The sequence below is a fragment of the Solanum dulcamara genome, chromosome 12 (assembly GCF_947179165.1).
Source record: "Solanum dulcamara chromosome 12, daSolDulc1.2, whole genome shotgun sequence".
Classification (NCBI taxonomy): Eukaryota; Viridiplantae; Streptophyta; class Magnoliopsida; order Solanales; family Solanaceae; genus Solanum; species Solanum dulcamara.
The window spans coordinates 14,884,132-14,898,901 of NC_077248.1; the positions used below are offsets into that span (position 1 = coordinate 14,884,132).

General features: G+C 34.1%; 1 protein-coding gene across 1 annotated transcript; it reads left to right on the forward strand.

Annotated features, from left to right (window-relative positions):
- Nucleotides 1-6,433: 6,433 nt before the first annotated feature.
- On the forward strand, nucleotides 6,434-7,101 carry LOC129875622 (uncharacterized). The gene is made up of 2 exons (XM_055950912.1): nucleotides 6,434-6,446; nucleotides 6,551-7,101. Exons 1-2 carry the CDS (start codon nucleotides 6,434-6,436, stop codon nucleotides 7,099-7,101), a joined length of 564 nt encoding a protein of 187 aa, XP_055806887.1.
- Nucleotides 7,102-14,770: the final 7,669 nt, after the last annotated feature.

Sequence of the window (14,770 nt, forward strand, 5' to 3'; positions counted from 1 at the left end):
CTACAAGCAGTCTGATTTCTATGTCTAGGGATATGTAGGAGTTCTCTATGTGGAAACTCGAATGAACTCCAACAAACCTCTCCTCATTCTATTCCCAAGCTTTTTGATCTCTCCGTAATTCGACTTTGAGATGGAATTTTGACTTCTTTAAACTCGTGCGTCAAATCAAGCATCTCTATAAATGGTCCAAATTCTCATATAGCCTGTGATATATAGGAAACCCAATACTAGGGCCCGACCATAATTTCCAAAGTCACTACCAGAATCCCTTTCAGAAAGATGAAGATGTGGTTTGTCAAAATTGTATTTGTCAATTTTCTTTGCCCAAGACCTTTTTCATTGACCTGATCCAAAGAAAGGGACAGTTGTTGATACCCAATTTTGACCCTGTACAACATAAATTGGTTATCAATGTTCTTCAATTTTAAATAACATGAAGTGATTACTTTTAAAAAATTCAAAAATAAATATTTTAAAGTTGTTTTAAAGTAATTTTGTCATTTTTATAATTTTTGAATGATATATATATATATATATATATATATATATATGATTTCATGCATATAATTATTAAATTTATAAATATTCAAAAATCATCTCAAAAAGATTTTATTTTTAAATAACTATTTCGTAAAGTAGTAGTTTATATTTTTGAATTAATTAGTTTAATTAAGTTAATTAATTTACTTTGTTAGAATTAAGAAGTTTGCTGATTAATTAGTGTTAATTTATTTCATTTAAATTCTAGTTCACTAATTAATTTCAATTGGCTAATTTCTTAATTACAATCCTAGCCACTTTTGGACTCTTTTTCCTTTCAATTTTAGCCTTTCCAACAACAACACCACTGTTATTCCCCAAAAAATTTTAAGCTAAGACCCAAGCCATTCTTCTTATGCGTATAGGCCCGAACCCAATAACTTCTAATTGTATATATGTTTTAGGAAAAATTCTTAAGTATTTGAAATATATTAGAGTGAGTTAGGGTTATAAGGAGCCTCTAGTACTAAGTCGAGTTCAAAGATCCTTTTCCGATTGAGTTTTTGTATAAGATCATATGAGGGTCGACTTCAAATGACTATATCTCTCAGAATATTAAGAGTTATATATTCCATGACCTATCAAATTAAATATCTATATTTCCTCTTTCCAACTCCACCAAGTGCCTCATTTGCAGTTCGCAGTTGAAAGTTTTGGTCGTTTTACTGAAGAGTGTACGAATAGGATAGTTAGGCGAGTTGACTAGCCATTTTGGCGACTTGCTGAATAGTTATGCGAGACCCAATTTAGCTCGCCAAATGGATCCAAAATCCTTCAGAAACTATTATTTTAGGTGAGTTAAAGCCCCTTTGGGCGACTCGCCAAATGGATCAGCGAAGAGACCTCCAGCTCGCCGATTTGGCAGAGGAGACTCATTAAAATGTCATTTTTTTTTAATTTTTATGGTTTTCTTATATTCACAGAAGGATACTCTTGAACTTTTACCCTCAATTAACTTCCCTAGATCTACTTTATAGTATTATAACCTCCCTATTCATTCTAAACCCACATATAAATAAAAATTTACACGTTCTAAATTATTTCAAGAGGAGAAAAAGCTACAGTTCCAAGAACATTCATCGAGTTCTTCAAAGTTCTTCAAGAATCTAATTCTTCCAAGTATGTAAGGCTAAACTAAAGAATGGATATTGTTCTTCCATGTGCTCCATGTTGTGATAGGTTGATTTATGAATGAAAATCCCTATGATTGTGTTTCTTGAGAATTTTCCTTAAACTCAACATATTTTTACATAATATTACATAATTGATGTTTTATATGAACTTGTTTCATGAACAAATAATTTTTTGACTATTTACTTCATAAACCCTCATGATATTTTAACTAATATTGGATGTACATGACTAAGAATTGAGTCTAGAGCCTTGAACTTGTGAATGTATGATTGTGATTGGGATGTGAGCTTGATGATAGTCTTGATGAAACTTGATAGTCTTTGTATCTTCATTATTGAACTCAATTTAATGGTCTTAATAAATGTTACCATAAATTATTGTCTCAACTACTCATAAATGAATGATTTGGGAATGATTGGAAGATTGATTGGTCGAAAGGATTGATTGGATAGAACTGATGAACTGATAAAAATCTATATGAGACTTGTTGATTTGTTTGATTGGAATTGATTGTCTTATGTGCATTGAGTCTTGATATGAGTATCGATCACCAAATTGGGTAAGAGTAAGTAATAACTCGAACCCAATAACTACGTAGCCAGTGTAGGAGAGGATTTAACCGTTAAAGTTGGATGTTTCCCTTTATTTTAATGTCCTAAAAAGACAGGACTTGATTGCTTGATTGAATCCTTAATTGGATGATTTGTCCTTTACCCTGGAAAAGTACTAGACGGTTGTGTCAATAGCAATAGACTTGTTGTATGGTCACTAGCTCATAAATGATTGTTGTCGGATAAGAGAAACTCTTCTATATAGGTCTTGATAGTACTCTGATTTGATTGGATTGGATTTGATTGTGTATGATTGGTCTCTATCTAAACCTTACTCTTGCTTTAGACTTATGACATCCTCATTGAATTCCTTATCTTTATGATTTAAGATATCTGAATTGGTATTATTCTACCTTGATGCATGTTTCACTCTGTCATATTACATACTCGTACATTCCACGTACTGACGTCTATTTGGACTTGCATTATTTAATGATGCAGAGATAGGTTTAAGAGATCATCAACAGGTGCACCGTTGAGGATCTGTTCACACTTATCTATTGGTGAGTCCTCCCCTACATTCTGAGAATACCACTTATGTTATTCTTGCATTGAGTTTAATCTTTTTATTCTGATTTAAGGTAGCCATGAACCTGTCATTGACACCAATTAGATGATAGTGATAGAGGCTTCATAGACTAGATAGAGATGGGTTGATTGAGTATTTTTATTCCTTGAATTATTCTTGTTAGACTATTCTCATGACATAGATTGGAGTTTGATTTGTTGGTCTATGGCCTTTCTTCCTTAAATTAGAGTGTTGATTGGAATTTCCCACCTAATTGTCTTTTTATTTTAAGTCTTTCGCTGATTGAATGAACGAAAAAATGTGTGATCAGGCAAGTGGTTTGCTTGAAAGCTAGTAATGGTTTTTGAGTACCGGCCAAGTCTAGGGTACCCTCTCGGGGTGTGGAAACCACTACAACACAAACCAATCTCCTCACTACATCTATCCAATTTCTTAATATAACACTACAACAATATCCCATTCCTTTAAATTTCCAGTAACATTACAATACAACAAATAATTCCACCAACCCACTGGCCCACCACTTTAATCTCAATTTTATAATTTCCTATAACAACAAAATATACTCCTAATTTCTAGTAAACACCAATAATTTCACCAACCTACTGGCCCACTACTTTAATCTCAATTTTCTAATTTCCCATACCTACATAATATACTTCTAATTTCCAGCAAACATCAATAATTCAACCAACCCAACCGTCCCTACCATTCCCATTTCCTACAATACACAACAATATCAATTTTCTTCTGCAACAAAACCCTATTCCATTTACCATTTCCATTCATTTTCACCATCCTTAATTCCCATAGCTTCAACATCATACTCATCTACACCCACATACATCCACCTCTTCATGTGTCCTCCTCGGCGTCTCCCTCAATTTTCTGACAATAACAGATTATTTTTCCTCTCTCCATCTATGAAATCCTGAGATTTAAGAAGCCTTATTGTTGACTTTGGTTCATATTTCCTTGCCTAAATCTAATTCGAATCAGAATTCATCTAAATCAATTTTAGATTTTTAGAGATATATTTTCATCTCCTTTGACTTTTATAAAATCTGATCATTCTTTCTCTCTCAAATGACTCATTTTCAAATTCAAATCAACTATTTTGGCTATAAATATCGGCACTTATTTTCATTGAAAGAACTATTAAAAGAATCATTTAAAATACAGAGTATTTAATAATCATTTTAAAGAGGGATTAAGATTAAGAGTTCGAGTTTTGGTAGTGAGAACAATGTTTTTTACGAAATCAAACCCACGAAGGTTTGAGCCTCAGATCTTGAGTTTTCTTTCAATTCTTTGCTTTTTTTTGTGGTGAGGAGTTCATCGTCTTTAAATAAGTCGTCTTGGTTCGCTACGCAAAAGGAGTTAATGCTTTGTTTCTTGTCTTATTTTTATCATTTGTTTTAGCTTAACAAATATGTGAATATATGTAAATCATATCTTAATTTCTGTCTAAACACGAAGAAATTATGATTTAGGATTGTCTTGGCATGTTAGTATGATTATTTTATAGGTATATATTTTGAATGGTTTCATTGGGTCATTATAGATGATTTACTGTTCTTATTAGCTAATTAGCTTCTTTTTTTGCCTTAAACAATCCATTTCTATGTGCATGAATAATAGGGCAAATACTTTTGTTTAGCATTGAATGGTTATCAGAACTTATTTCAATTTACTATTTTAAATACGTCTTACTTCTGTTAACGCATAATTCATGAATATTTGGTTTAATTCCCTACTGCTACTTCTATCTTAAGTTTAAATTGATGAAATTGTAGAAAGTTATTAATTTTCATTTTTTTTGCTAATATGTGAATCCAACGTGGAGGAGTCCAAATTGAACTCCTATATCCTCATTGCATTTCTGATGGATTTGACAAACTCAACGTCCCTTTATCGAGACTGCCTTGCCATTCAAATGGGGAAAATAAGCCAACATAGGTCCCAAAAGCTAATATACAACCAATATACACTGAGAAATAGTGTATATATAATCGATATAGAAAGATGAAATTGGGCTCAAGGCCCAAAAGCATATGCAGCAGCAGTCCAAATGCATTATTGATAAAAGTGGGATGAAATCCATTTATTTGCAGTAGACCATTTATTTAGAATTAGGACAGGTTTGGATCTTTCAAAGATAAAGGCTACTCAAGATTTGTCTCCTCCAAAAAGTCAGAAGGATGTAATGAGTTTTCTTGGACATCTCAATTACATTAGCTAATTTATTGCACAATCAATTATAATTTGTGAGCCAATCTTCAAGTTGTTGAAGAAAGATGCTTCTACCAAATGGATAGAGGATTGTCAGCGAGCTTTTGATAGAATCAAAGAGTATTTATCTAGTCCGCCTGTCTTGATGCCTCTAGAACCTGGAAGACCATTGTTGCTATATTTGTCTATGTCGGAGAATGCATTTGGATGAGTGTTAGGACAACATGATAAAATTGGAAAGAAGGAGTTGGATATATATTACTTGAGTAAAAAGCTCACACCTTATGAAGTCTGGTACACTTTATTGGAATGCACTTGTTGTGCCTTAGCTTGGGTTGCACAAATGTTAAGACATTACTTGTGTGAGTATACCACTTTTCTAGTCTCAAGAATGAATCCCCTCAAGTATATCTTTCAGCAGCCTATGCCTACAAAAAATTTGGTGAAGTGACAAATTTTTCTTAGTGAATTTAACATTATTTATGTCACTCAAAAGGCCATTAAAGGACAAACACTAACTGATCATCTTATTGGAAACCCTGTAGACAAAGATTATAAACCTCTTAAAACTTATTTTCCAGATGAAGAGGTTTTATTTATTGGAGAGGATATTTCAAAGGAATATCCAGGGTGGAGAATGTTTTTTGATGGTGTTGCGAACTCCAAAGGAGTCGGTACTGGGGCAGTGCTAGTCTCATAATCAGGTCAACATTATCCGGTCTCAGCAAAGTTCAAGTTCTTATGCACTAACAATATGGCAGAATATGAGGCTTCTATTCTCAGATTCAAAATGGTTGTTGATATGAACATACAAGAATTGTTGATTATAAGTGACTCGAACTTATTGATTCATCAATACAATGCGAATAAAGCACCAAAAATGTGAAAATACTCCCCTTTTTTGCAATGTGTGAGGGACTTGTGCAAGAACTTTGTCAAGATAGAATTCATGCATATTCTTATAGCTCAGAATGAGTTTGCAGATGCTTTGGCAACCCTGTCTTCTATGATTCAATATCCAGAAAGGAATTACATATTTTCGATCAAGATTAATATGCAAGATCAACCAGCCTATTATTTTTATGTAGATGAAGAACCAAATGGAGAACCTTGGTACTATGACATTATGAGGTATCTCAAAGAAAGAGACTACCTAGAAGGCATAAGTAATATTCAAAGGAGGACACTACGGAGACTCGCAAATCACTTTTTCTTAGGTGGAGAAATTCTTTATAGGAGGATTCAGAATTTAGGATTATTAAGGTGTGTTGACTCTCAAGAGGCGAGCAAGTTGACCAAAGAAATACATGGGGGTACATGTGGGACACATATGAATGGTTTTACTTTGGCAAAGAAGATTCTATAGGCTAGATATTTCTGGAAGACCATGGAAATTGACTGTATCTGTTTTGTGAAGAAATATCATTAATGTTAGATTCATGGTGATATGTTTGGGTTCCACCAAATGAGCTTAATGTGATGAGTTCTCCTTGGCCATATGCAGTCTGGTGTATGGATGTCATTGGTCCTATCAAACCAGTCTCATCAAATGGACATATGTTCATTTTGGTAGCAATTGATTACTTCACAAAATGGGTAGAAGCATTTTTATACAAGTCTGTGACAAAGAAGGTACTGTCAGATTTTATCCACAATAATAGAATTTATAGACTTGGAATCCCTGATTCAATTATAACAACTAATAAAGCTAATCTTAATTGCGGCTTGATGCATGAGATATGTGAGAAGTTTAAAATTATTCACTACAATTCCACTCCATATCGGCCTCAAATGAATAGAGCAGTTGAGGAAGCCAACAAGAATATTGAAAGCATATCGCAAAAGATGATTGATAATTACAAGCATTGGCATGAGAATTTTCCATTTTCCCTCCTTGGATATCGCACCACAATTAGGCCTTTGACTGGGGCAACACCTTATCTTTTGGTTTATGGAATAGAAACAGTATTGCCAATGAAAGTTGAGATACCATCTTTAAGGATAATCCAAGAAGCAGAGTTGAGTGCCAAATGGAAACAAAGCCTATATGAATAGTTGATGTTTATTGATGAAAAGAGAATGAATGCAGTTTGTCACTGACAAATCTATCAATATAGGATGGCCAAAGCTTTCAACAAGAAGGTAAGACCGAGACAGTTCAAATTAGGACAATTGTTGTTGAAGCGGATATTTCCACACCAAGATGAAGATAAGGAGAAGTATCGCCTAACTGGCAAGGGCCTTACATGATTCACCGAGTGGTGACTGGAGGAACGTTGATTCTAGCTGAAATAGATGATGAGATTTGGCCGAAAGCCTTCAATTCAAATGTAGTTAAGCGATATTATGTCTAGAAGCTTTATATGTTTCCACGTATGTTTTTTGTTATGTATCAAAAACTATGTTCCGCCTGATACCCTTGGTAGGATACATAGGAAATCCACATCGAGTCTAGTCTATTAGTAGAAATTTTGCAAAAAGATCCTATTTCTATGTATTAAGAACTATGCTTGTCCTTATTTCCTTGGTGGGATACGTAGGCGACCTACATTGGCTTCGGTCACATTATAAGAAATTGTTAATTTTCCCCTTTATTTTATATGTAACAAACTACGTATGGTCTAATTCATGTTGGATACATAGACAACTAGTGGAGGGTTCGACCCCTTTATCTCAAATTTTCAAGAAAAGTATTCATGAATTTCCCTTAGTAGGACAATAGGCAACCTGTATATGGCTCGGTCTCATATAGAGAAATGCCAGTATCTCACTTTCACCACAATTGAGACAGTTTTTAGAGACATCATTGCAAGAAAGCATCAACATAATTCAAGAGTATATGGTCAATCAAATAATCAAGCAGAAGAAAGACTTAAGAAAAAGGACATTTGCTTCATTTCATGACATTTCACAATCTAAAGTTTGGCAGAAATTCTTTACAATAATATATATATATATATATATAATGTCACGACCCCAATCCGCCGTGACTAGCACCCACACTAATCCTCCGGTGGGAGAACCATTCTAAACAATCGAACAACATATAATCACAAAGTATCCTAACCTTTTAAGATGCAAAATAGGTGTAAACAAGAATAGATGCTGAGTTCCCATAAACGTAGAAAACAACTAGTTATCAACCCAAAAAATATGCGGAAGTAAACACCTAAGGAACTGAAAGTCGTCAGTACCAAAACTCTAACCAAAAGTCAATGTAAGAGAAAGAGGGACACTCCTAAAAGAAGTCCAACTACTAAACAAAGGTCTGAACATCTAAATCTCGAAAGAATGACTGAGACTAATGAGAAAGTCTACGGCAGCATGAAAGAATAGCTCACCCTTGGACTTCGAACAAACTTTTACTCTTCTAACCGAGGTATCTCTGCAGCCGGCTGAATATGCCCTGCACTCAAAAAATGGCATAGCAAGAGTAGTATTAGTACATAAAAACAATGGTGTACTAGTAGGATCACGCAGTTAGCCAATAAGCGGATTATAGACAAGTAAATCCCACACAATAGGCATATACATATTCAGAATAAGTCAACTAATCTCAAGTTCAACCATATTTAGTAAATTCACAATTCAATATCTTCCATAGGTTATAACTTCACACGAGGTTCTTCTCAAGGGACCTACAAACAATCAACTTTGTGTCAGAATATTACGACCGATCCAAATATGTGTCAAAATACAACACTCGATCTAAATATGTCATGTCGAAATGTGACACTTGATCCAAATATGTGTTAGAACATGAAACTCGATCCAAGCATACCACAATCACAAATATATTCAATATTTACAATATTTATATCACTAAGAACAGGTTCATCACAAAAATAGGCCAGCAAGTAATCATTTTACACATAATCTAGCATGTTTCCCTATTCATACACACACATGCATATCATGAAGAAATTTAACAAGTATATAAAACACATATGGGAAACTAGACCATCACTTACCTCAAATTCACGCTTCAACAACCTTACAATGATAGAGCTTTTTCTTTCCGGGTTCATTCTTCTCATTCTTGGTCTAGAAAATAGTAAATATATATAAATGATCAACATAATGGCCTAACTATCATGAAATATAATACAATTCACACCCTAGGCCAAACCTATGATCCTAACCCCACCCTAGCGCTATTTTCCACCATTGGTTTTTAGTTCAAACCCTCCCCCAATGATTACCAACCATACTTTCTAGGTTCAAGGAATCAAAGTATGAATTTAGGGAGTAAACTCCTTATCTTAAGTGTGGAAATTCGTGGTAAATTGATAGAATTTGCCCTAGGTCATCTTTTAAAGTCTTAGAAACAGATTTTGCAGAAAAAGATCATTTTTGGGGTTTGTCATGACTTAAGTCGAGACGGCCCCACTCTAGAGGGACCCATCTCGCTCTAGGGGGTTGCACAAAAATAGAGAGGTTGGAGTTTGAGATCTAAGCCCCTATTTTACAACACACCCCCTTCACAAGGTGTATTAAAACACCCTCTTTCCAAGGCGTATTAAAACATACCTTTTACGCAAAATCTAATTTTGAGAGTTTTACTCACTCGAATGAGATTCCACGAAGCTGTAAATGCTCCGCATCGTCCTGGCTTTCAGCCTGTCCAATCAAATTAGAGATTTGATCTCCCATAATTCACATGATCACCCTAGACTTCACCTGACTTATAATTTATGCAAGTCTGGCCTAGGCTAAAATTTTTTGAAGTTACTACCTAAAAAATTTTCTGGCCTGAAATCCTTCCCTATTAGCCTATTTCTAATGACGGGAACAGTTCATTACAATAGATACCAATTTACCCATCATTCATCTCCAAGTGACTAAATAAGGAAAATAAGGCTAAAGTAGAGATTGAGTAGTACCTATTTCGTCGAACAGTTGAGGATGCTTGTCTCACATATCTTCTCAGTCTCCCAAGTAGCTTCCTCTACCGAACGATGTTTCTATTAAACTTTAACCATGTTTATGTCTTTAGTACTTAACTTCCTAACATCATGATCAAGAATTGCAACTGGCTCCACCTAATACTGAAGTTCCTTGTCTAATAACAATGAGTCCCATTTAATGATGTCGTACCCATCTCCATAGTACTTTTTCAGCATGGACACATGGAACACCGGGTGTACCCCAGACAAGCTAGGTAATAAGGTCAATCTATACACCACTGGCCCTACATAGTCAATAATTTTAAAAGGGCTAATATAGAGAAGTATGAGTTTGCCCTTCTTGACAAACCTCATTATCCCTTTAATAGGTGACACTTTTAAAAGTACTTGCTCACCAGATTCGAATTTCATGTCCCTTACTTTATAGTCAGCATACTCTTTCTGACGACTTTGAGACGCTAGAAGCTTAACTTGGATGCTTCTTACCTTATCTCGAGCATCCACAAAGTCTACCCCCAATGGGTCCACTTCCCAAGCTTCAAACCACCCTATGGGAGACTTGTATCCCCTTCCATACAAAGCTTTGAATGGTGCCATATCAATACTATATTGGTAGCTATTATTGTAGGAGAACTCACACAAGGCCAAAAACTTGTCCCAATGTCCCCCAAAATCGATCACACATGCCCTCAACATGTCTTCCAGCACTTGGATAGCTCTTTCTAACTGTCTTTCTGTCTATGGATGGAAAGCTATGCTGAAAGTAAGTTGAGTACCCAATTTTTCATGCAACTTACCCTAAAATTTGGAAGTGAACTGTGTACCATGGTCTAAAATGATAGAAAGGGGAACCCCGTGTAGCCTTACTATCTCCATCACATAAATCTTGGCCAGCTGTTGTGCATTGTAGTCCACTCTAACCAGGATAAAATGTGCTGATTTTGTTAACCTATCAACCACCACCCAAATGGAGTTATGGTTTCCCAAAGTCTTGGGAAGTCCTACCACGAAGTCTATGGCTATGCTCTCCCACTTTCATTTAGGAATGGGCAGTCTTTGAAGTAAACTTGCAGGTCTTTGGTGCTCATATTTCACCTGTTGGTAGTTCTTACACTTGGCTACATATTCAGCTATGTGTTTCTTCAGAACAGGCCACCAATACAACCGTTTCAAGTCTTGTTACATCTTAGTCACTCCCGAGTGAATAGAGTATCGTGAACCATGAGATTCAGACAATATTTTCTAATTTAGTCCATCTACCTGGGGGATACAAATACTTTTCCTAAAGTGAAGCACCCCACCTGTATCAAGTGTTGAGTCTTGAGCTTTTCCCGTTAACACATTTCCTCTAATTTCATTTAAGTTAATATCTTCAAACTGCTTGGTTTTGATCTCTTCGATAAAAGTGGGCCTTAAATCAACTTTGGCCATTATCCCACCTTTCTCTAAAATGCCTAGCCTCATCAAAATTGGCCTCCAAGGCCTGAATTTCTCTAGCCAGGGTGCTTATGGGCCACCAAATAGGCTAGACTGCCCATGCTCACCGGTTTTCGGTTCATTGCGTCTGCTACCACATTAGCCTTACCTAGATGGTACTGGATGGTGACATCATAGTATTTAAGAAACTCCATCCACATTCTTTGTCTCAAATTCAAGTCCGTCTGGGTGAACACGTGCTGTAAGCTACAGTGATCAGTAAACACTTTGTTATGTCAGAAAAAGATGGTTTAAAATTAATTTCAACTTTATAGAGAGAAAATTAATTTTAGAAAAGAGGAATCGCCACTTAATTTTTTAAAAAAATTAAGAAAACTTAATTTAAAAGACCGTAACAGATTTAAGTCTTAAAAATTCAGAGAAAAAGGTACGAGGTTCTTATTTTCACTTTGAGAAGGTATTAAGCATTCAAAGTGGCCGCTAACGCGTGGTTATCCGACGATTTGAAAATTATTTGACTAACTTTTAAAAATATTAATTTTAAAAAAAACGAAGACTTTAAAATATTTTTTTGGAAAAAATGATCAAACTTAAACATTGAAAATAATATACATGTATATAAAAAAAAGTAAAGTTTACCAAATGCCTAAGTAAAAGTAGAAAATCATCTAAAGAGTAAATTAACATGAATTGGTTTATCTTTAGGGGAATCTAATTAAGTTAAAACAGATTAAAATTAATATCTAAGCAAGCATAAATAACATAAGTGAATAAATTATTACAACCCGAATTAATATAAATAAACAATAAATAACAAATGAAAATATTGTCCGACACTTAGTTTCTGTACGCCTGGATTAAGGTATTGGGCCATCTGCATTTTGGGCCTTAAGCACAATCCCACTGTATATCGCAGCTGTATACACACTGTATATCAGAATGTATATATATTATATATCAGTGTATACAATATTGTTTTCTTGCATATCAGACTATATAAATACTATATATCAGTGTATACGATACTATTTTCCACTTATATTCCATGTATAGAGCCCAATATCAATATATAAATCATGAATATTACCTTCTTTTCCACTTATCAACTTTCCAGCAATTCAAACAAGATGATGGGAGACTCAAAACTCAGTGATATGCAACGATGAAGTCCAAAGATAGACTCGAATTAATATCACATGCACCAAAATAAAATTACATAAGCATTTACTTATTTTAAGCTAAACCAAGGAATATATCATGATATTTTAAGCTATCAAATTGATAAGTATCCTAAAAGTGACTAACAACATGCATATATATGGACAAAGGAAAGGAAAGAAAAAATATATTCAAGTAACTAAAGAACACGAATTTAATATATACGCTATACTAGCTCAAATTTTAAATAAAGAATTAAATCAATTAGGCCATGAAACTTCTAATTGAATAATAACTTTAAACATACTTTTGTTATCTAAATCATGTTTAAATAAGAAATTAAAAACATGAAAATCTATATTGTCAAAGGAAACCATTTGGAAAAATAATGAACAAAACTAAGATCTTTCATGAAATAATTCTAACACATGATAGCTAATTAATTCTAACACATGCTAACTATAATTTTTTTTATCATTAATCTAATTATTCTTAATACATGCTAACTAAAAAAATAAAAAATAAAAAGACTACGAATCAACTAAATATAAAACATGAAATAATTAAATAAAATAAATCTAAGAAAAGACTTTACCTCTTTCTGAGCAGCGAGACTGAAGACGACAAGCGGAAGACGACTTCACCACCGCCCAAAAGCTTGATGGAACTTCAATCTCCAACAAACAAAAACAAAACAAAAATTAAAAATTTAGACTCGAACCTTCGTGGGTTCGATGTTATAAGAACACTGTTCTTAACCTAAATTTTGACTTCAATCTCCTATTTTTCCTTGAAGAAAAATATAGATTGAAAGTTAAAAATTTTTACAACTTTTAGGCTGGGAATAAGAGTTCAAAATCCTAGTAAAGTTAAAAAATTTCTAACTTTGGGTGGCTAAAAAAACCTCCACCTCTTCCCCCATCTTAATAAGAATACGAGCCTTTATATAGGCTCCAAAAACTTCAAATTTTCATACAATTTTTGATATGCGAGATTGAGATTTTTTTTAGAAAAAAACTAAAATTTTCACAAATGCAAACTATAATTAAACTAACCTAACTAATATTATATTTAGTTAAAAATAAAATCTTTTTGAGATGATTTTCAAATAACTACATAAATAGTAATCAAAGATATAGTTTATAGAAATATGTATATTATACTAAAATTTATAAAAAAATAAAAATAGTTAAGAATAACATGAAAATATCTTTGTTTTTTATAAAAGCTAATTATTTCAAAAATGTTTGAAATTCAAAGAAACTCGATAGCTAATTTGCGTTATAGAGGGTCAAAATTGGGTGTCAACACATTTCACATTTGACGTTATACATATAATGTCTCCAGATTTTCAGTGGAAACACTATAGCTGCCAACTCCAAGTTATGAGTCGGATAGTTCCTCTCATGCACCGTCAATTGTCACAAAGAATATGCTACAACATTCTTATCCTGCGTCAACATGACACCCAAACCGAAATGTGAAGCATCACAATAAACAATAAATTCTTTACCTTTAACCGGCAGAGTCAGAATTGGTGTTGTGGTTAGAAGAGTCTTGAGTTTTTGAAAGCTCTCTTCAAACTTTTTAGTCCACTCGAATGACACCTCCTTTTTAGCTAGCCTGGTCAAGTGAGTAGCGATATAAGCAAAGTTTTTCACGAACCTACGATAATAACTGGCCAATTCCACAAAACTTCTAACCTCGGTCACAGAACTAGGCCTATCATATTCCTTAATTGCCTCAATCTAGGCTCTAATACCAACTTTTTCATGACCCCTACCCGCAGTGATTGGCACCACACTAACCCTCCGGTGGGAGAACAATTCTAAACAGTCCAACAACACATAATCGCAAAGTATCCCAACCTATTAAGATGCAAAATAGGTGTAAACAAGAATAGATGCTGAGTTCCCATAAACTCAGAAAACAACTAGTTATCAACAAACACCCTAGGAACTGAAACTCGTCCGTACCAAAGCTCTAACCAAAAGTCAATGTAAGAAAAAGAGGGACACTCTCAAAACAAGTACAATTACTAAACAAATGTCTGAACATCCGATTATCGAAAGAAGGAGTGAGACTAATGAGAAAGTCCACAGCAGGATGACAGAATAACTAACCCTTGCACTTTGAACATGCTTTTACTCTTCTAGCCGAGGTCTCTCTGCAGCCAGCTAAATATGTCTTGTACTCAACAAAAGGTAGAGTAAGAGTAGTAT